At 38.6% G+C, this 22,669-nt stretch overlaps 2 protein-coding genes across 2 annotated transcripts; one reads left to right on the top strand and one right to left on the bottom strand.

Annotated features, from left to right (window-relative positions):
- The first annotated feature begins 1,284 nt into the window (after positions 1–1,284).
- On the top strand, positions 1,285–10,805 carry LOC115424149 (tripartite motif-containing protein 16). Its single transcript, XM_030141252.1, has 5 exons — positions 1,285–1,406; positions 7,635–7,658; positions 7,802–7,864; positions 8,437–8,576; positions 9,612–10,805. Exons 1-5 carry the CDS (start codon positions 1,352–1,354, stop codon positions 10,014–10,016), a joined length of 687 nt encoding a protein of 228 aa, XP_029997112.1. The 5' UTR covers positions 1,285–1,351; the 3' UTR covers positions 10,017–10,805.
- Positions 10,806–12,071: 1,266 nt separating this feature from the next.
- Positions 12,072–22,233, bottom strand: akt1s1 (AKT1 substrate 1 (proline-rich)). The gene is made up of 6 exons (XM_030141251.1): positions 22,101–22,233; positions 18,795–19,568; positions 16,349–16,616; positions 14,652–14,735; positions 14,394–14,569; positions 12,072–12,858 (listed from the first exon to the last, which is right to left on the bottom strand). The coding sequence occupies exons 2-6, from the start codon at positions 19,185–19,187 to the stop codon at positions 12,721–12,723; spliced, it is 1,059 nt and encodes a 352-aa protein (XP_029997111.1). The 5' UTR covers positions 19,188–19,568; positions 22,101–22,233; the 3' UTR covers positions 12,072–12,720.
- Between the last annotated feature and the right edge of the window lie 436 nt (positions 22,234–22,669).

The raw sequence follows: 22,669 nt of genomic DNA, 5'->3' as shown, positions 1-22,669 counted from the left end.
CTGGTCTAACCCAATTGTGATCTAATTGGTTTATACGTGTATGTATGGAACCTGAAATAACAAGATTTTTACACTATTGATTAATATCCTCAGTGTAATTTTTGCATTTCACAAATTCATCCTACGGGCCAGATTGGACCCTTTGGCGGGCCGGATTTGGCCCCCAGGCCGCATGTTTGACACCTGTGCCTTAAATCCTCCTGATGATCATTTTCCACATATTCCACATATTACTCATATACGTCTTTGTTGTTTGCAAATGTTAGTATTTCAGTTACCAAAAGTGAAAATGCACACACATATTTGTCAGGGTGTTTTTCAAACTCTATTGCCAGTTACACATATGCAGAGACATGCAGGAAACATAGCAAGCATTACTTTGAACCAATGAAAGGATGAGGAATTTTCGTCAATAAAATAAATGTGCTAAATTTTTCATCCGATGCTGCTGTTTAAGGAGCCAAACTCTGTGCAAACACAAACAGCAGATTCTACAAAATATATCAGTTAAAATGCTAAATGTTTCCAAATTATGAGTATTATATTCGTGTTAAAATCTAAATTACAGTCTTGAAATAAATCTATCCTCAATTAAGACTCGTTATTTGAGATGATTATAAACGCAGTGACATCTGTGCACACAGATAAGTCACGAGCTGTTATTTTCAAGCTCTGACCACACCGCCACATCAGACTTCGCCTGAAGTTCTTTGCCAGATTGCACTTAAAGCAGCACTGACTGATGGGATCTGGAAACGGCGACAGTAGCTGAGTAGCTGGCTGCTATCTTAAATGCTGATCTCCTTTTTATACAGATACAAACACCTAGGTACAGCTTGTGACAGGGGTCAGTTTAAGGCGCTTAGAATCAATGATAGGCCGGTCTTGCATCAAGTTCGCGCCATTGCTATGGCGACAAAACAAAACATACCATGTCCTTTACATCTGTGTGAATAGTGGGGAATTCCATCTGATGCCGCCTGGTTGCAGAATAATCTTTAAATGCATCTTCGGGGAAAAAAAAAAAAAATCAAACGTGTATGTCCTTTAACATGAGTGTGTTTGTCAGACCTGCGGCCTCATGCACATGCTCTGTCCACGTGTATGCAAATGAGCATACATACTTGGGATATACTGGGTATTTGCTTGTCTCCATCCATCTGATCCCTCGAAAGGATCAGGAGTTTCATGTGACAGGACCATCCCTTTGGGTGACCACTGCATCCAACCATAACTGAAGCACCTTCCCTCCACCCACTCCCATTTTCCCCCCTCCCCACTGATTTGGAAGTTAATAAGAAGAGATCTTCCAGAGACACAAACACACACCATCAAAAGACCTTCTAGTTTGATGCCAAACAGCGCCGTGAGCACCAAAGGAATCATGCCTGTACCCAATAAAGCAGGTAAGAAAGCATCTCACCTGTATTTTTGTCGTTATCTGTGACTGGCATTAAACCATGTCCTCTGACAGAACACCTTGTCATTTATCAGTGAAACTATCTCACCAACTCTTCTTACTAAATCGCAAGACGAACAGGTTGGATCTACTTCCATATAACACTTAATGTGGTTACTGCTAAAATCTGCAATAGTTATACTTCCAGTGATTACTCTTACTCTTTTCTTTCCTGAAACTGGAGATTTCTTCTGCTTCGATTGCTCAATGCTAAGTGGCACCTAACCTGGCAGGTTCTAATTTTAGTCAGCCTTACACATTTCTCAGCATTTCTGACATCTCATCCATACTTAGACATGTGCACATATAAGACCAAGCTCACTCATAGCAGAATTTTATTAAAATCTTATTTGGTTGTCTGCCTGTGCAGCACATCCTATTACAGTATCACATACAAATGACATGAAGAATCACAGTTAAGTTGAGAGCACAGATATGAACAATAATATCATGTTCTAACAATTTTACAGCTATTTTCGAAGCTTAACTTGGTTTAGTTTACTTATTTGTTTTATAGGTTGTCACAGTGTTTTACTGCTTACATTTATAATGTGTTTCATATGCTGTTTATTTGATGTTAAGTTACCTTATGCTGACCACTCTGTCAGTCAGCTTTGTGCCAAACATCCTTCCACGGCTTATATTCCACCAGTTTTTCTCTGGCTCATTAATCATGTCAACATATCGCAAGGAAGTGTTTCTCCCCATGGCGGTTACAGTTTCTTCTCCACTTGTGCTGTCGCTTACTGAATTCCTGTCAATGTCAGAGCCTCACCTGCCACCCTGGCGGTCATATTTCTGTCTTTCTCATGTCTCTCCCTATGCAACATGTCTCAGTATGTAGCAGTGTGTTTACTTACTGTCCCTGCTCTGCTTTATTTGGATGTCCCTAATCCAGTGGTTCCCAACCTTTTTTGTCTCATGACCCCACTTTAATATCCCCCAAATTTCTGGTGACCACAGACATTTAAAATGGAGACTTTTTTTTTGCTATAATTAATTTGTTTTTGATCATGTAATAGTTTGCTATACTATGCTGCAAATAAATGTTCATTTTAGATGACATTTAGGCTATATAAGGTATATAATCCACCTTTTTGGTGTCTGCTTCTCAGGTTCTCATAGAGAAGTTTTAGTGGGGCCAGGAGGGTGAAGAAATCTTTCCATTTTCTGTGACTGTGTCCGGGCAGGTTGAAGCGTAGTAACACACGTGGTCACATGATCAGATCAATCAAGATATGCCCTCTCAGATATTATATCCTGCATTTTATTTGAACTTGATTTTTATTAGGAAAAGTGTGTGGTGTTTTAATTACAATGAAATATATATTGAATCGTTAAAAATATTTTTTATTCGTAATTTTTTTTTTTGTCAATTACTAGAAATTTCAGGCGACCCCATTTGAATTCCTGGCGACCCCACGTGGGGTCCCTACCCCAAGGTTGAAAACACTGTCCTAATCCATTCTCAGTGTTTCCTCTATCCTTAACTCAGACCCCCCCCCCCCATCTCAGCCCAAATGTTACTAATCCCTCCTCTGGCTGCTGCACTAATTAAGTGTGAAATACTGCACAGTAATTCAAGTCCCAAAATGCAAATGCTCATCTTGTTTTTTGTCCTTCATGTGGCTGATTGGTTGTACCACTAACAAAATGCATCCTTGGCCACTACCCTTTGGCTTCTCCTTATGGTATTAATACCATGAAAAGTTTACCGAGCCACCAGCATAAAAATAATTTACCGAAATGCGTCAAGTCTAGTGAACTAATGGTGCTGGTGTTGTTGTTGCATAAAAATACACAAAATGTACAGAAATGTTGTGCAGGAGTTGGCAGGAGGTTTTCACAGTTTGCATATTTCTTTTCACGTTAGCCCCTTCACAAGATTTTTCTTCCCCTCAGTTCCTCCTTTTCCCAGAGTTCCTCTTCCAAAACTTACTTCCATCTGCCTCTTTCCGCTCATCCGACCTTCTTCATCTTACATGTGCCGCAGGGTTTAAAGCCATGCAGTCATGACAGTTGTCCAGAACCAAACTAATGGGCCTGAGTCCACAAAACCGCCACTCACTTCACCCTCCTCAGCTCACTATCAGTGGCTCCTCTGATCTTGCTGCCTCAGTGGGATGTTTTGAACCTGATCCGTGCAGATAATGTGGCTGTATCCAGTAGAGAGGAGAATTTGGGGAGGGAAAAAGTCAACCTCATGGCCGTCCAAAACAAACAATGTCCATGATGCATTAGCAGATACCACACTGACCTTTGGCAGGGTTCTGCTGAACTGTTCACTCCTTTAAACATATGCTCTGGAGGATCAAAGTCATGTCTAGTATCTTGTCATAGGTATGGATCCATATCAAAAGCAACACGGTCAAATGAATTTTTTTCCTCTGAAGAATCCCATCCATCCAGTTCACTTCACTGAAATCATCTGATATTCTGTCTTGATGTATGAGGTGTCCTGCTGCCCTTAAATATTACTATGCCTCACACTTTTATCCACTCCGTGTCTCCTCTACATTTCTGCAGCTGTGATGTCAAGTCATCAATCTTTTTGAGTAACTGTTTATTTCAGTGGGGCTTTCCTGTTGATCCCACTGAGCATAGACTGGCATCTGCTGGGTTTTAACCTCCACAGAGCTGCCAAAGAGCCGGCATAACTCCCATCACCCCCTCTGCTGCTAGCGTGATATCTCACTCCAAGGTTACTTGAGGTGTGTATACGTCAAGAAAGATGCCACAAACAATTTAAAGACCCCGAGATTAATTTATTCGTGGTGTACCGTCTCTCAGTACATATGTCTTATAACGTTCCTACACAACTTCTCTTTCTTTCATCATGTCTCTCTCTCACCTGCTGCTTCTGCGTTCCTCTATGGACACAATCAGGAAATGAGGAGAAGAAAGATGGATGAAGTGATCTGTCGCCAGCATCTATCTACTCAACCAGTTTCTGATGATGACAATATGACCTTCAGTCTATCCCTGTCTGCCCTGCCAAGTCTCTCATGCTCTGTGCATCTGCTGCTCTGCATTGTGCACATGCCCTTACAATGTCTGCATGCTTTCGTTTGATGTCGAGCATGGCACTTCAACAGGCTCGCTGCTGAAGTCATTAAGGACATGTGGACGAAATCCAAACTCCAATCTGGTTTGTAACAGAACCCTAAGCCTCAGTAGAGTTTAATTAATATATCTGCATGCCCAGTCAATTATCAAATTTTATGGTCTTAGAGGTTTTGGTCGGATAATTACACTCAACATTATGTTTCCTGCACAAGTGTAATAGTATATTTTGTATATTTAGATCTTTAATTAAGATAAGATAAGACTTTATTTGTGCCACCATGGGGAAATTTCACAGCTAACAGCAGCAACATACAACAAGCAACCGCAGAGAGAAAAACCACGCGAGTGAAAAATGAAAAATATAAAGAAAAAGATGTAAAATTTGTTATTTATATAAATGTGTATATAAATAAAGAGCCCAGTGGCATGTGATGGTCACTGTAAATCTTTCCCTACAACCGGCCAGCACAATTTAGGGAAAGCAATCCCCTCACTAGCATCAGATGTTTGCAGATGTTATAACAGGCTCCCATTTGTCCTCCTGGTTGTCATACTGCTGGCAGCTTTCACTGATGAGAGCCGAGTGGGCATGGGAGGTTATGTTTCCTCAGGCTCGAACATGTGCCGGGAAAGACCTTTGCAGCGAAAAGATTTGACTCTCCTCTTCTTACACATGGTGACCAAAGGCTAAAAGTCAGAATGAAGACGAGGCATCCAGTGTTATCCAGTTTATTTGTTAATCATCCAATTACAACTTCATAAATTGGCCCGTGTTACTCTGAGAATTTTAAGTCAAAGTAATCGAGTTTTGTGACACAAGTAAGTCGACAGATCTCACTTGTATTATTTTTATTCTGTAAATTCAGATTCAATTTATTTCGGCTGTTTTGGTGCATGCTTCCCAGAAACTATTCTACAAAACTAATGATACACCGCAACCCAAACTATAGACTGTGCAACACATATTTAGTGATAATGAGGTCAATATATATACACAGATAAGTGATTAACCCTTTCATGCATACTGGTCACTCCAGTGGACAGCGATTCTACAGCTGGTCTCTTATATATTCATGGATTTTGTTATTCTTTTTGTTTTTTTGTTGTTGTTTTTTTGTTACACATATCTTTATTAAAGTTTTAAGATACTACATATCTTTTCTGACATTAATTGGTAACATTATGTAGATCTCTCCTGAGCATAAACCCCCAGAATCACAAGCCCTCCCCATAGTTTTCACACAATTTATCAGTAAATACATGTTTCTGTGTCAAAAATTAAATGTGTGGTGTCCAGCTGAGAAAATGAAAAATAGGTTAAAAAGAATTTTTTATTTATTTTTTTATTTTTATTTTTATTTTTACTTATTTATTTATTTATTTTTTATTTATTTTTCAGAAGAAAATTTTCAATTGCATTATTTTTTTCATGCCTAAAGAGGAATAAAAACACTCAGGAAAAAAAAAATTTGATTAAGGTTCTCATAATTCGTGCATGAAAGGGTTAATTTAATTACTTGCTGTATTTGCTACCCAAGTAGTATTTTCTTCAAAGTTCTTAAGAAATCCTTTGTGTGTAAATGTTTATTGCGAAACATGCAAAACTCGTAATTTGTGATATTTTATCCTGATATTATATGCATGATTTGAATTATGAGAAACAACACCAAACACCAGAATGTCACCGATGAATGTCCAATCACAGAGATCCTAATTTTAAACAGTGATTAAGATGCTGAATATATGAACTAAACTGTAAGATGTCTAGAAAAGGTTTGAACAAGTGCCCCAAAGGCTTAAAAACTGATAGAAGATGTATGCTTGTTCTCAAAGTACTCATACAGCCCTATCCTTGGTTCAGATAAGGAAAAACCGCCTCCAAAAAAAAAAAAAGAGAAAAAAATGGATCCCTCTTCAGGACAGACAGACAGACACACATCGAGGGAAAATGCTTTTCTGTAACATCAAACTAGGAGATAACGGACAAAGATTTCATAAGCGGAAAAGCCATGTTTTCATGCTGACTAATGCATTTATCTCATAGCAATGCACCATAAGAAAATCCCAGTCAGACGCAGCCTTATATGGGATCAAAGAAAATTGAGGCAGTTCTGTCTAATCCTAGCAGCTGCACCAGACGTTAAAAATCAACCGAATGCAGTGATGTAACGGTCTGATAGGCGAGTAAGAATGATGAGGAGCTAGTTGTCTGTATGAAATTTGAGAAACGGTAACTTGAGCAGAGATGACCTACGCAAAAGGGTGATGGATGACCAAACCGGGCGGTGTTGGATGGCTGTTTTCGCAGAATGTCAGAAGACACAGTGAGTCACCAACTGGAGGGGGAACAAACGAACAGTGATTAAAAACACCAGCCCACAACATGACAAACATGCCCACAGTGGTGTGAAGTAACAGCATCATACACAAAGTCTGGTATATTCTTAGGCTGAGGCTCCTGCTGTCACTGGCCTTGGTGTGTGTCCTTACTTAAATGAATGCCCTGGCCTCTGGATTCCTGATGTTGAAACCCTAACCTGAGCCGCCGCCGAGGGGAAACTTCATGAATCAGTGCTGAGCCGACATAGCCTGCATAAGCAAACGCCACGGTGATCTACTATATGTTGAGAGCAACGGGTGATTTACCGCAGGTGACAGGAAGCCTGAGAGGTGAAAGGGAAAGATGAGATGGTTTTAAGTAGCTGGCTGAAGCTCGCTTGTCAGTGAAAGTCGGCTTTGTTTACTATCAAAAGAGGCTGTAAAAATATTCTACATACAGTATCTCTATCATAAACAAACAGCTGTGGTGGGTGGTACAAGAACTATTCAGATCCTTTAAATAAGTGAATCATGTTACAGCTGCATTTATATATATGTTTATATTTACAGGTTTAGATGTCTGAGTTTATTTTTGGGTTGGGGGCGTATAAGAACAATTCATTTGGTAAAAAAAAAATAAAATAAACAGTACAATTTTTGCTTGTGCGATGTAGTGTAGATGTATATGAAGTACTTCAGATCTGTGCAATATGTGAATAAAAGTACCTCATACTTAATCTCAATCACTGACTAACAGTTATATTGAAATAACAGTCTTTTCCTTTTTCAGGAAGAAAAAACAGTGCTGCAGAAGGTAAAGAGCACAATGAGATCAAATCATTTAATTCAACTAGTCATACAATGTGAATCCAATTATTCATTCTATGATAAATGATGCAGTAATTTTCTTCTTTTTTTTTTTGTTCTTAAATTTGTTTATCTTGTTTGTCGCTTCAGCAAAGCCGCCTCCATATGACCCAAACGCCCCTGAGCCAACAACCCGGGCAGACTTCATGAAATGTAAGACTATTATATTCTATAACACCACTATATGTACTTTTATTTAGAATGTCATGTTAATTGTGTGACGGTAAATAGACATAAACAAGTTGTCACGCTACATCCATGTGCATCTTATCATTATGCTTTAAGTTTTTTTAAGTGCATAGACACACAATTCACTCATCCATACTAATACATCAAAATATACAGTATTTATATTATTTAAACTTAAAATAAGAATTTTTTAATGTAATTTTAATCCCACCTCTGTTATATTATAGTCATTTAATGCACATTTAATAAGCATAATGACACACAATCACTAAATAAATTAAAAAAAAAAAAAAAAAAAATGATTTCATGATATTTTGGAATAAATATAATAAACCATGAAATAGAAGTGCCCATGACTGCTTATAATAAATGACAAAATTGGATTAAAAATGGCATTTTTCGAATCTGTTTAATTCTATTTTCCTTTTGTCATCCTCTGTGCTCTCCATTCTTCAGGTCTGTGTCTGCCTCTTCTGTTGCTTTTCTGTTTTTCATTTCCCACTTTCTGCTTGCATGTTTCCTCCCTCTCCACTCAGACTGGTTACCAGTCTCATTAGACGATAAAACTGCACAGAAACTGTTGTGGATTTCAGAGGGTGGATCCAAAGTAGCCCGCACTTCAGATGCAGTCTGTCCATATCCCACAAGGCCCGAGCGATATGACCACTCACCACAGGTAGGCCTGGACTGTCAGCTGATGTTACACGAACTGTACCCATGACCTCTAGTTAAAATAAGATATGACTTTACTCATCCCACCCTGGGGAAATTTCACTGTTAACAACAGCAACATACAAGAAGCAACAAGTAAGAAATGAAATATAAAGAGACAAATAAAAAATCTGGTTTTTCTATAAATAAATTTATGATAAGAATTAAAATTTAATTTGATTTAAATATTTAAAATTATTTACATAGCTACAGCTTTTAGATCATTCATACAGCTCCCCATAATGCCTGGTGGTACTACAGGAAATAATCGAAACACAGTGGATTTACCGGGAGTTGGATTTTCAACAATGAGCAGATGAAGATTTTACATGTTTAAAATCAGTGTTTTTATAGGACACTTGTGTATTTTGGGTTGAGGTTTGCTCTTGCAGCTGTTTCAAATGCATTCTCATTTGTCAACATATTGACGGTGAGAGACTGGAATGAAGTTCTTTAAGATTTACATTTTCTGCAGCTTCATACTTGTGTTCAACTCCAACCCTGAGACAAATAGTATACTGTATTTATTCCACAACATTTGTTTGTTTTAGATACTATTTGCTTTTCAGATTACAAATGTTCACTCCCTTCCAAAATATGATAATTTGGATTCTTTGTGATAAATGGAAGGGTTAAATCTTCCTGTATAAGCTCCTTTTAAGCTAAACTCCACTGCATTTGCTGAAAATAGAATGTGACAAAGCTAAAGTCATGAAAGGTTTTCTTTTTAGAAATGCATGATTCTCACAGGACAGTGACATTACAAATATATGACCTTATATGATGCATTGCAAAAACTATATGCACACTGACTACGTTTACAGCTCATTTAATTTCAGTAAGTTGTGTTTTATGTAAGATCTGAATGCAAAACTGTTACTTGTAATCCATAGTGTGATAGAAGTACTTCTGCTTAAATGACCGATCTAAATCACTTCAATGCAACTGACTGTGAAAGTGTCTGACCTCACCTCACTCCTGGCTTTCCTCTCTCCTGTAGGTCCTGTGTAAGGAAGGTCTGCTGGGTTACCGAGGCTACTGGGAGGTGAACTATGACGGCTGGGTGGTGATTGGGGTGATTTGTGAAAGCTCCCCCAGGAAGAGCCAGGATGGAGCCTGCGGCCTTGGTGAGAACAGCACCTCCTGGGGCGTTGGCTGGTCAGGCTCCTGTTACCAAGTCTGGCACAACAGCGAGAACATAGACATCCAACTGCCCCTGACCTCCACTATGGGTGTCTACGTAGACCAGCCGGCTGGCATCATCAAATTCCTCGTGGTGGAGGGAGAAGGAGAGAAGGAGGTGCGACTGATACACAAGTTCAAAGCCAACTGTGAGGAGAAGATTTTCCCTGGGTTCTGGATTGGCACAAACTCATACTGTGTTATTCAGAAAAAAGATCAGTGATACAGTAGAGCGTGAGCACCAGGTGGAAGTGGGTCAAGTTATGTAAATTTAAGGAGTAAGAAGAGAGATTTTAAGTCTGTATGTTTGGGGAACAAGTGTTGGGAGTTTTAATGCACGCCTTGACATCTTCATAGATTGTGTTTGCTTTCTCTGGTGCATGAGGAAAGCTTATTCACTTCATATTAATGTCAAAGATGTCCATTTTATTTACTACCATGAATCTATTTATGTATTTTATTACCTTAGGCATTAGGCAATAGCTTGTATGTTTTTAAACGCACAAGATTTTGCATGTCGAGTGCTGATAAAACTATAGTAGCTGTATCTTTTTTATGTGTTAATAGTCAATAAATTAAACCATTATATAATAACACTGCAATCTTTCATTATACCAGTGTGATGCTGCACATCTACACATCTCTCCGTCACTGAGCTGAAATCATTCATAAACTTCTGTTCTTCACACATACAGTAGGGCTCTGATGCCCCCTAGAGGCCTGGAAAGATACTGCATCTTTATCAAGTTGGAAAATAAACACACATCAGGTTTTTCACTTGGTGTTGCTCCTTTATTTGAAACATAAAAGTACTTAACGGAACACTTGTTTTATTTTCCAAATGTCAAAGATGGACATTATCCTCTCAAATCAACACACCTCTCTATCACACAGTCATTTCCTCATTCATTCAGCCGTTTTAACGAGATATCTGGAGCAAAAAGGCAAAAAAAAAAAAAAATCCCATAAAACTCAGTATTGATTTACAATCATTCTATGAGTCAGTCATTCATTGGCAAAAGTAAAAGTACAAATATGCATGTTAGGAGGAGGTTCTGGTTCCTCCGATTACATTTGGTAAAACCTCAGACTTCGTGTTAAGTCTTCCTTTAAGGTGGCCTGTGTGTCCTTAAAGGAATAGACTGATTATTTGGAGGGTTGGGTGAGTATTGGTCTTAAACGATGGGAGCATACAGACAGTGAAATAACCCAAGAGGTCCTGGAAGATCAATGGCTCCAGCGCTCCATGTTATAAATCAAAGTAAATGTTATCAGAATGAATCACTCTGACCTTTTCCATTGTCATCTTGGTGCTGTGTGAATTGTGTCTTTCTTGAGAGCACTTACACTATGTAAGCATGTAGTTAGCAGCCTCTGTTTATCCACCACAGTGCAACATTTTTGACATTTTTGCTGTCTATATGAGCATCAGCTGAGAAGATTGACTTAGCTAAAGACAGATAATTATTGTAGCTGAACAGAGCAAACAGCTAGCCCGTCTCCCTCCAGAATGGAGGCACTACAAAGACCTTAACACTCACTAATCAACTATTATTTAATTTTGTTGTATTAGTACACCACAGAAACAAAAGCAGTCCTTGTTATGCACTGATTAAAGCAGGTGCAGTGTGTAGTAAGTTTTAGAGAGATATTGGTGATAGGGATATTCTTTTTAGCTTAGCACAGGGCTAACCTGGATGTTCCACTGCAAAAATCTAAATCTTACCAAGTGTATTTTTCTCATTTCTAGTCAAAATATCTCATCATCACACTTAAAATGAGACATAATCACCTATAGAGTAACTTTTCAGTGAGATACAAGAACTTATTTTTAGACAATAGATCTTGAAAATCTTATTTCAAGAAATCTTACCAAGATCATTTTCACTTGTTCTATTAGCAGATTTTTTCTTAATTCAAGATTTTTTTTGCTTAATTCAAGCAAAAAAAAAATCTGCCAACGGAACAAGTGAAAATTATCCTGGTAAGATTTCTTGAAATAAGATTTTCCAGATCTATTGTCTAAAAATCAGTTCTTGTATCTCACTGGAAAGTTACTCTTTAGGTGATTATGTCTTATTTTAAGTGCGGTGACATATTTTGACTAGAAATGAGAAAACTATACTTGGGAAGATTTAGATTTTTGCAGTGTTCAGACTAAATATTTCCCAGCTTTCAGTTCATTCTACCTGGAAAAAGACACAGTTGGTAGTAATCATCTCATCCGGACTTACTGGCGTTAGCCTAATCCTTTACATTAACCTATTTATTTATTTACGCTGTTTTTTTAATTTAATTTTATGCACCAAACTGTCATATTTTGCCACGTGAGCTTTTATGATAACATAGCATTTAGCTTTGGAGCTACTAAAAACATCAGTGCTAATATTCCTCAGTCTGACAGATGTATTACATGCAGCGTTGGAGGCCACTGATTGACCAGATACAAATGGCTGGTGATTTAATTTTCCATCACGTCGCAGGTAAGTAACCAAGGGGCCAACTCTCTAAAACAACATCAGCACACGACGTTGTCAAATATTGCCGTGCCAGTTTAACTGTTACACACCTTCTTTTAGTGTCCTTGTTGGTCACTACACACTCATCTAGAGTTCCAAATCCTAATGTAGTGTTTTGGGACGTGTAGTAGTAGCTTTTATTGTGAAATGTGTAGCGATTAGGTGGTGGAACAAAGTGTTGAGAACATTACTGGTGTTCATAACAACATTGCTTTTTGTTACTCCTTAAAGCATGAGCCATTAATTTTTGTTAGTGAGAAATAAATGGAGGAGCTAGCTTGTACACCGTTTCACATACTGTACGTCACATCTGCAGCCGATCCAGGCCCCCTCCCACCATAACGACCCCACCTCTCATTTATCTTTGATTCTCTCACTCCATCCCTTTCGCTGTCACTCTGCTCTCACTCAGTGTTTGAGGGAGAAGTCCCCTGTGTTGAGACGGGGCCGAGGCAAGGCTCCAAACATTTCTGTCCCATCCGTTGCCCCGGGCGCCAGCAGGGCCTTCATACTGGCAGCGATATGCTCCAAGTCAGCGCAGCCCACCTAAAAACCGATCAAAGTTAGTTTGAACAGGGCACAGCAGGGAATAAACAGGCTGACTAGGTTTTCTACTTTTATTCAAGGTGATAACAGCATGAAATCCAGTCATAAACTTCAGCTCGTTACTTCTGATAGAACATGTTTGTTAATCCATTCCCTGAGAAAACATTGTTGGATATTCTGAATTGTTATTTGTAAAATATTTGCCAACCACAACTCACACGAATGTCACAAGCACTTTCACGGTCACATGAACTGATGCAGCCGTTGTGGCGATTAGCCGGTGCATCAGAATACTGAGAACTGAATAGTTTCTTTGTTTTTGTCTTCAGACAGCATGAAATATGTCAGGATCAACTGACACCAAAAAGCATATAAACAAGCACAATATCTCCTGTAATTATCGTCCCTTGTTACATCTGATTTTGTAATTTTTTCTGCTATACATTCAAGTAGACTAGAGAGCGGACTTAGACATTATTTGTTCAACCTTAATCTTAACTGTTTACGTTGATGCTAAATAAATGTGTACTGATAAGATTTATGTTTACATGCCTCGTAGTATTTGATCGGGTTAGAACATTTTTGACATGTAAAGTGGTTCCACCAACCGGGCATCAAATCTCCATGAAATACAACAGAAGCAGTTTTTCCCGCTTCATTCCTCTTTTCAAATACTTACTTGAACATGTCATGTAAAGCTTTTCACCATCGAGACCTTCAACAATCTTTAAATATCTTAAGGTTGTCATGGTTACAGACTGGTGCTGGTTTGCTTCCCTGAAACTCACCTCATTTGACCTCTTTTTTGGGGCAAACACTTGAAGAAGGAATACATTTATTGCAACCAGAGAGAAAAAAAAACTCAGAAGAATACTGAATAGATTATCAAAGGTTATGAAAATTCCTAATTTTCCTAAATTTAACCACTATTCTGACATTATTAATATTATCATTAACTATATATTATCCACGTCTACTACATAATTCATTTTCATTGTGATATTTGTGTTTTCTATAGATCTGCTGTTGAAGAAGACCTTCCATCTTTCCATTTGTTTCCTGTCATATCCTACTGTGCTCTATCAAATGCACAGAATAGATCACCAAAAACTAATGAAGTCTGTTTCTGTTGGGTGAGTTCTGGGAAAAACACCTATCCCTTTAGTCTTAAATAATTCTGCTACAAAAAGCCACTGTTCTGATCACTTAAAGGCTCTTGCTGTTTGCTTGCCTCATCATTTGCTTATGAGCTCAGTGCTTCTGAATGACCTGGTTTTTCCACAGAGCTGATGATAACAGGTTAGCTGATGACAGGTTCTGATCTCCACTCCTGACATGGACCTGCTCCAGAGCCAGTTAGCTGTGAAACAGAGCTTACTGTGGTGATCTCGCAGCTTAAGACTGAGCCAGCTTCCTGATACCAGAGAGCCTGAAGATTGCCGGATAGCCCACTAATCTCCCTTTGAGATACATGTTCCAGAGCATTTTAATCTCAGCGAACTAGCTTTGTGCCATGTAAAACAACATTTGCTCACCCGCTCTCCACTGCTGCTGTCTCCCTGAGCAGCTCTGTTCCCTCTGCAGCCCCACACCGGCACCGACACCGGGAGCGAACGGGCCAGAGCCATGGGGTGGGCGTGACGGGACGAGAACGCAGCCTGACCCACAGCCATGCTGCGTGACGGTGGAGGGGCCTCCTCACTCAGTGAACCTATGGTGGTTTGGAAAATTAATACTCAGACCTGGATCATACATTCTCTGGACTCCTGCCTGTCAGTGGGGTAAACTGTTACCATCAGTGCTCTCCTCCTCCCCGTCCGACTCAAAGAATGGCTCGCAGTCCCGGGACAGAGAATCCTCATCCATCGAAAACACACCTGCAGCAAATGGTAATGTAGACAGACAAAAAGACAGATAGATATGTTTATTTGTCCTTCATAGGAAAATAGTTCCATACAGCCTTGGTAAGACAGCAAATCATCCACAAACATACAATATAAAATAAACGCAAAAACAGTTATTCCACAACCAAATACCTGCCACCACACATATCCAACTAACACACTACAGTCTCTTTAAAGCTGCCTATGACTTTTGCCACCAATTTTTCATCAAATCTGTAAAACCTGAGTCATAGCCTAAGTATCACGAAACCGTAAGTCTGTCCGTGATTACGCACCCGAATCTCTTCCCTCACGGTGAACCATTTTAAAGTGTACTCCAGCAGAAACAATCCATGTGTTTACAAACAGAGCCGGTAGGTCACTCGGGCATTTTCAGAAATTTGTCCTGATGTGCATTGTGGGAAGCAGAGCTCCACGCAGCTGCAGTTGCAAGAGGCAATAAAGCCATTTCCGTGTTTGTTGCCGCTGTGGCCATAATGCGGCTGCGTGGAGCTCTGCTTCCCACAGTGCATGTCACGACAAATTTTCGAAAAAGCCTGAGTGACCTACTGGCTCTGTCTGTAAACAAATGGATTGTTTGTGGTGGAGTACACTTTGAAAGGATGGAAAAACTTATGGATTCATGATACTTAGGCTATGACTCGGGTTTTACAGATTTAACCCTTATGTGGAGTTTGGGTCTGTGGGACCCGTTTTCATTTTTTATTAAAAGAAAAATGATGAGTAGTTATTGTTTAATGAATTTTTTCCTCATATCTTGATTATATTACATTTCATTAAAAAAAAAAAAAAAACTAACTAAAAACGAGTAGCACTTTAATTCATAATCTAATTCATGATCTAGCAAAAGCTAAGGCAAAAGGTAAACATTAAACATATAGGCTTTTTATGTTGCTTGTAATTGGAATGAAGTAAACATCTGTTGAGTATTTTAACATTAAATTGTTTGATTATGTTGAATTAAAAACCCACAAATGCAGCACCACACCCACCAACAATGGCTGAATAATAAAAATCTGAACACCGCAAAAGGGTTAACGAAAAATTGGTGATGAAAGTCATACGCAGCTTTAATGAATTCTTCAGTTGTGTTATTGCATTTGGAATGAAACTTTTGCTGAATTTAACTTTTTTCCAGTTTATTGACCTGTAGAGGTGACCAGAAGGAAGGAGTATGAAATACAAGGGTTGGACAAAATAATGGAAACACCTAACATTGTGTCATCATAGAAGGTGTTTCCATTATTTTGTCCAACCCCTGTATGAGTTAAGGGGGTGACCGCAACGGTGTGTGCTCTGTGTGTAGTGGCTGTGCTATTGAGGTCTGAGACGCTGGGGGTGGGGAGTCCAATGATTTCAGCAGCTATAAGTGTGATCTGGGTGAGTCTGTTCTCGTTTGGGGCTGACAGCATAGTGAAGAAGCAGGGAGAGCAGTAAAGGAGGATGAGCTGGACAATGCTTTTACAGAGGAGTAGCAGAGGGGGGATAAACTGAAAGTACTCTGAGGGTACAGATGGCAGAGAGCATTGATGAGTTTGGACACTTCGCAGGATTTAAAGACACGTTGCACTTGTGTTGTCCCTCACCTGCACTTTCATTCCCGTAGGGTCTTCTTTCATCCATGTCCTCCTCCTCTTCTTCATCCTCACATTCTTCTTCCAGGTCGACAATCCCAGACCTTTGTCTCGCCCGTTCAGCTGCCTCCAGTGCGCTCTTCTCCCGTTCGTTCTCTCCGTTACCGTTTCCCACAGGCTGCCCCGTTACGGCGCCTGAGCTGTAGATTGACGGGTAGCTCTGCGAGTAGAGTCTGCTGTTGGGACTGACTCCGCCCACGCCACCTTCGCCCGTAAAGTTCTGCAACAACAATTCAAACGCACATTAGATACAAGTATTATAAGCAAGAAAATAGGATGCAGGTAATAAAGGGCTTTGAAAAAACACTGCAGTTCAATCAAACTATTTAAAACTACACTGCGTCATCTTTTAATCCCATTTTTGAAGACTTATTCAGCATAAACCAAGGCCTGGTGTCCATGACTAAACAAAACCAAGTACTGTCAATGCCTAAAAATGACCACAAAATATTAAAACACTATTGTTGTAATTACGTAATTCTATAAACTTACTTGATAAATCATTCGTCAGAGAAGAGAGGATTCATGTTTTAACCAACTATGACACTGAAAAACATATGTAAAAATATTCATAGAAATACATTTTGATTTAGATTCAGATCATACTTTTTCTGGTTTGCAGAAGTGTGCGACAGCAACATTTTATTCTGACAAATGGAAATGGGAGTGATATGGCCATAAAATTATATCTTGATACAAACTGTCTCAAAGATGATACACACTATCTTGATATTTTTTCTGAAGTTTGCTTAATTTTCAATTTAAAGTCACTGCCATGTAAATTAACACAATACTGACCCCGCAGTGGCAGTAAATTTAGTGTTACAGTGATCCCTGTATCTTAAACTACACTTACAAAACAGTTCTAGTGCTAATAAACTCAGAAAAATCACCATAAATGCAAAATTCTATATTTACACATGTATTCATTTAAAGTTACTGTCTGTGAGAGACACTGAGCTGTTTATACTTTGTTAAGGAGGCATCATTTACAACACCCAATATAGAACTGGGTCGTGATGGTTTAAGCAAATCCAATGTACAGTTGCAGAAAAAATTATGAAACCATCAAAAGTCATGAAAAACAACGGTTATGCAATCAAGTCCTAACTCCTGTGTGTATCATGTGACTAAAACAGACAGAAAAGAAAACATGGAATGCCTAAAAGCACTGTTTTTCTCAGTACAATGACATAGATATTGATGTAGAACCTAAGTGATTTTGGTTATTATCAAGAAAACATGGAAAATGGATAGATATCAGCTCTGAAATTAAACTCTTATGAGTTATTTTTGTTGTTATCATTATATTTGTCCAAACAGATGTACTTTTAGTTGGACCAGGCATTAAAATGAACAAGAAATTGAGGAAAGCAAGGGTGGTCTAATAATTTTTTCTGCGACTGAATGACCCAGCTCTGGTTGCACACAGGATTTCCTCACATCCTAGATTCATCCATCACTTTTCAAGGAATCATAATTTAATTTCCATGACAGTCCTCAATCTTAAAAGTACATGAAAAGAAGCACACTTCCACTGATTATAGTGTGTCTAATTGTTGGTCATTTTTATATTCATTTCAAAAACTTCAGTAACGTTGACTTTTATTAGAGAAATAACTTTAGTCACGCCGGATTAAGGCACTGACTTTCAGGTGACTGTACAGCCTTAAGATACTAGTTTTTAATGCTGAACACATGCATTGTGTTGTTGCAGAATGATAATGCATTCAAGCAAATTCACTTGAATGTCTTTAAATCTGAGAGAAGTGCTCTCATGTCTTGTGAACTTTGTTATGGATCACAATTAAATTCCATAATTTTCCAAAATATGTTTTATTTGACTTCATGAGTTTTCTAGGCTGCAGCACTGGAAAAAAACAAAATCTTACCAAGTGTATTTTTCCTCATTTCTAGTCAAAATATCTCCTCACACTTGAAATAAGATATAATCACCTACAGACTAACTTTCAGTGAGGTATAAGAACTTATTTTTAGACTTGAAAATCTTATTTCAAGAAATCTTACCAAGATAATTTTCACTTGTTCCATTAGCAGATTTTGCTTAAACCAGGATTTTTTTCTGTTTTTTGCTTAATTCAAGCAAAAAAAATCTGCCAATGAAACAAGTGAAAATTATCCTGGTAAGATTTTTCGAAATAAGATTTTCACGATCTATTGTCTAAAAATAAGTTCTTATATCTCACTGAAAAGCTACTCTTTGGGTGACTATGTCTTATTTTAAGTGTGAGGAGATATTTGGACTAGAAATGACAAAAATACACTTGGTAAGATTTAGATTTTTTCCAGTCCACTTAAAAACTTCATGACTTTTCATGCCCTTGGGAATGTAGTATGTGTACTACAATGCAATGTGTTGCATAAGTAAATCACTCACCCCCCTGTGTCCAGGGTCAGAGGTCAGGTCAACCATCAGCTTGGTCCCTCCCTCTCCCCCAGCCTGGCGTGTGTGCCTCTGCGCTGTTAGCATAGTTGTGGAGTGCAGCACACCGATGTCGTCTATGTAGCGGCGAGCCGACTCTGCCAGAAACCCCTGACCCCAAACATTATAGGAGAAATCACACTCTCTCGGAAAGGCACTGCCGCTCTCACGTTTCCTCACCCCGTCTCCATCTCCAGACGAAGACCGGAACTTCTTACACGCTGTTAGTATGGCCAGGTCAAAGCCAGACTTTTGGCAATAAGTTTCTGCAGCAGAAAGAAGCGCCAGCCAGCTCTCTTTGTGGTTGTCTGGGATTTCAGGGTCAGGTGACTGGGTGATGGAGGCCATAGTGGTGCTAAGTATCTCTGCAGCTTTCTAAGGTGGACCGACTAAATGACAGAACTGAATAGTGCTGATGAATGAGGATCAGGAGATGTATGGACTGTTGATTATGGAGGCTCCAATTCAATTAATCACTGATGTTAACTTTGGTAGATTGTTGCTTTGTTGTGATGCACGTACTTTGCTTAAACTGCTCAATCGTAACGCTTATTAGGTCCTCCGTCTTGCTGGTGTATGCTATTTGTTTGTACTGGTGAAGATGTAAGGGAAAATAATTATTATTTATCGGGTAAAGAGGCACGAGGTGACTTATGAAATATTGGGCGGCGTCTTTATACACTGGAGAGCCAGGGGAGAGAAAAGATGTTTCCAAGTTGCTGGTGATACCTAATAAAAAGAAAAAAAATGTCAGTTACAGTTATAGTTATTACATTTATTTCACATAATGAAACTGTTTACCAATTTGGTCTCTTACCACTGATACATTAAGGCACTGGATCATAAACTTTAGTTACTGTCACTGTAATACACTGTCTACTTACAGTTCTGACAAATGTATGAAACAGTGACTCATGGCATGTATTTAATCTTTAAACCTAGGCACAATATGTAGATTGCCTTCTTTGCTCTCATTTGCTTTTCAGTCAGTCTTCTACAGACTGTGTTTATTCTGTTTTATCATCTTAAGGTAAGGCACTTTAAAGCTGTATCCATCTTCTTTAAAATATTCAAAAATGAGCTAAAAAAAATTAGCAGTGTTTGAAACCTGGCCTTTTTTGGACGATTACAAGTGGATTTTCAGTTCAACTATTGACAACACAAACCATACAAAATACAGAGGTGATTTGTGGCTGTTTTATGTCTAAAAACAGAGTTAAGCTAACAGAGCTATGATGTGAACTATCAGCTGAGCGAGCATGTAAAGATTATAAGACACAATGTTATTTTTATCGAGTGTCTGAGGTTTTGTTTGAAGGAGAACACTTGATGATACCATAATGCAGATGTATGTAAAACTACAAGCTCCATATTTTATACAGTGAGTGATAGAGTCTGTGGAGATGAAACATTCAGTCATTGGTGCTTTTGGTTGGCATCTATACGTTCTGGCTGATGACTTCCCCCTGCTGTTGTGACCAAAACCACTGCATATAACCCCTTTCAGTGCATGTGCTGTCTGTACACATAGGTTAGCTATACCAATTCCACTGTATGTGTTTTACTTTGGTAAAATTCTGCCCTCTTCCTTTAGTGAAGCTTTGTACCTTCTTTATTATTAACTGCTTCCTCCTGTACTTCAGTGGGGTGACATATTAAAGGGAAAAACAGCAGTAAGTGTCTTCGTAAGGTGCTGGTCCATCAGGGTCAGTGTTCCCCTAAACTGATGGGAGGGATTAACAATTCTTCCAAAAGACATTCCCTCTTCAGTGTTTTAATGAGGAGTGGAGTCTGATACATCAGTTCAAAATCCTCCACAGGTATTCAACCATGCTGAGATCTGAGACGGCCAAAGCATATTTATATAATTTTCAGACTCATCAAATCATCCGCTGATGCCCTGAGCCTCATCAGGTTCTTCCTTTAACAAATCTGTACCTTTGTATGTTGTCGTTTTATTATTGTTTAAACAGCAAAGTTAACAGAAAAGCCAAGGACAGCAGAAAATTAGCCATTTGGCTAAAATTAACATATCCGTGCTGACACACTAATATTGCTTAACCCGCTCTGTCCTTGTGCATTGCCTCAGAAAAGAGACAAACAAACAAACAAACAAGAGCTTGCACATAATGCATATGTTTGCTTTTTTTTTTTCTGGAGATTTATGAAACGACAGGGATTTCATTTGTCACAGTTAAGCTTGTGCATAATGTACATTGAAAATATTTCATATTTAAGATGTGTGTATTTTAACTGCACACAAAACTATATGCAATTAAAACCAGAAACTGCCAGAACTTGTTACTTGGGGTGAATTTAAATCTATCTTAAAGGGCCGAGAAAATAACACTCTTGGTCGATGTGATTGCTTCTAAATTTACACTGAAATCATGACAGAACCTTACCTTTACTTATGTCGGTCTTTTATTGTACATAACTAGATATTGAATTGTATTTTATTTATTTATTATGTATAATAGTTGTTTGTTTACTGTGTGTTGATCTGTTGTAACTATATGCTGCTCTCTTGGCCGGGGAAGTGATTTTTAACCTCAGTGAGGATTTACCTGGTTAATAAAGGATATATAGATTTATATAATTTTCACAAATTTGGATAAAATTCAATAAAACAATTCACAAAAGACAAAAGTTAAAAACAAACCTAGTTCCCAAAATAGAAACAAATTCTAATTACTGATGATAAACACTGATCAGCCTACTTATTGTGTATTAAAAACACCTTGGGTTTATTAGGAACCTCCCAAAAATGCCATTCTTGTTTCAATTCTGTTTGACTGACAATATTAGTTCCGTATTAAACTGTGCATTCCAGATGGATGGGCCTTTAAACAGTCATGTTAAGTGTTGTTCTGTTTTACAGTGGTCATACAGTACAGATGCAACAGTAGACAGTAACGGGTCCGCGGACTGTCGCAGCCCCCACCACCTCTGAAAGCTGCTTGACACCAACAACTGCTAGCCACACTGGCTTAGCAGCGTCTCTTCTATCGATTGATCCACTTGCTGTCATCTTTGCCACTCGCTGTGCTCGGTCTAAAAGCCTGTGTGGTGTGCTTTTCTGTGCCCCTGTGCAGCTGTTGTTTTGGATCTTGTTTATTTGCTGCTGTGTGCATGCATGTGTTGCAACCTCCTTGTATGAAGCCTCATGATGAACCCACATTCACCTCCATTTTTCAGCCATTAGAAAGCGCCCGGACGCCAAAGTATAAATTACGGGAACATGGGAAGGCGTTCACCTACCTGTCCAGTTTCTTTCTTTCACGTTACTTGATATTTTTGATGTTAAACTTTACTTCTTTTAATCATACGCAGTCCGTCTTCTCCCACGGTTTCTCTCCCCTTGCTAGGCTCCTCACCAGCACCAAGCTAGCAACGACTGCTAACGGCTTTTCCGGATAAGATTTTCAAAATAAAAGTCTCCTTGCTTGGCTGACTTTTTTTTTTTTTTTTTTTTTTTAACACTCGGCCTCGCTTAGCATTAGGGTCCAAATGTTAGAAACATGCCTTTTTTTATTGTGTTCCAATTGGGCTGTAATCTTGCACTCGAGTAGTTCAGGACTAATTTAGAGAACCATTTTTTAATTAAATCAACGATGCATCAATAACTGCATTATTATTATTATTATTATTATTATTATTGTTATTGTTGTTGTTGTTGTTGTTGTTGTTGTTGTTGTTATTATTTTAGATTTTGCAGATAATTGCATTTATATTTCATCATATTTATTTTATCATATATTGCAATATTACAAGTACGAGATGAGTACGAGTACATTATTCATTCATTCATTTTCTGAACCTGCTTTATC

This window comes from Sphaeramia orbicularis, chromosome 8 (genome assembly GCF_902148855.1).
Source record: "Sphaeramia orbicularis chromosome 8, fSphaOr1.1, whole genome shotgun sequence".
Taxonomy (NCBI): domain Eukaryota; kingdom Metazoa; phylum Chordata; class Actinopteri; order Kurtiformes; family Apogonidae; genus Sphaeramia; species Sphaeramia orbicularis.
Note: the sequence above shows the minus strand (reverse complement) of the source record. Positions and strands in the feature narration are given on the sequence as shown.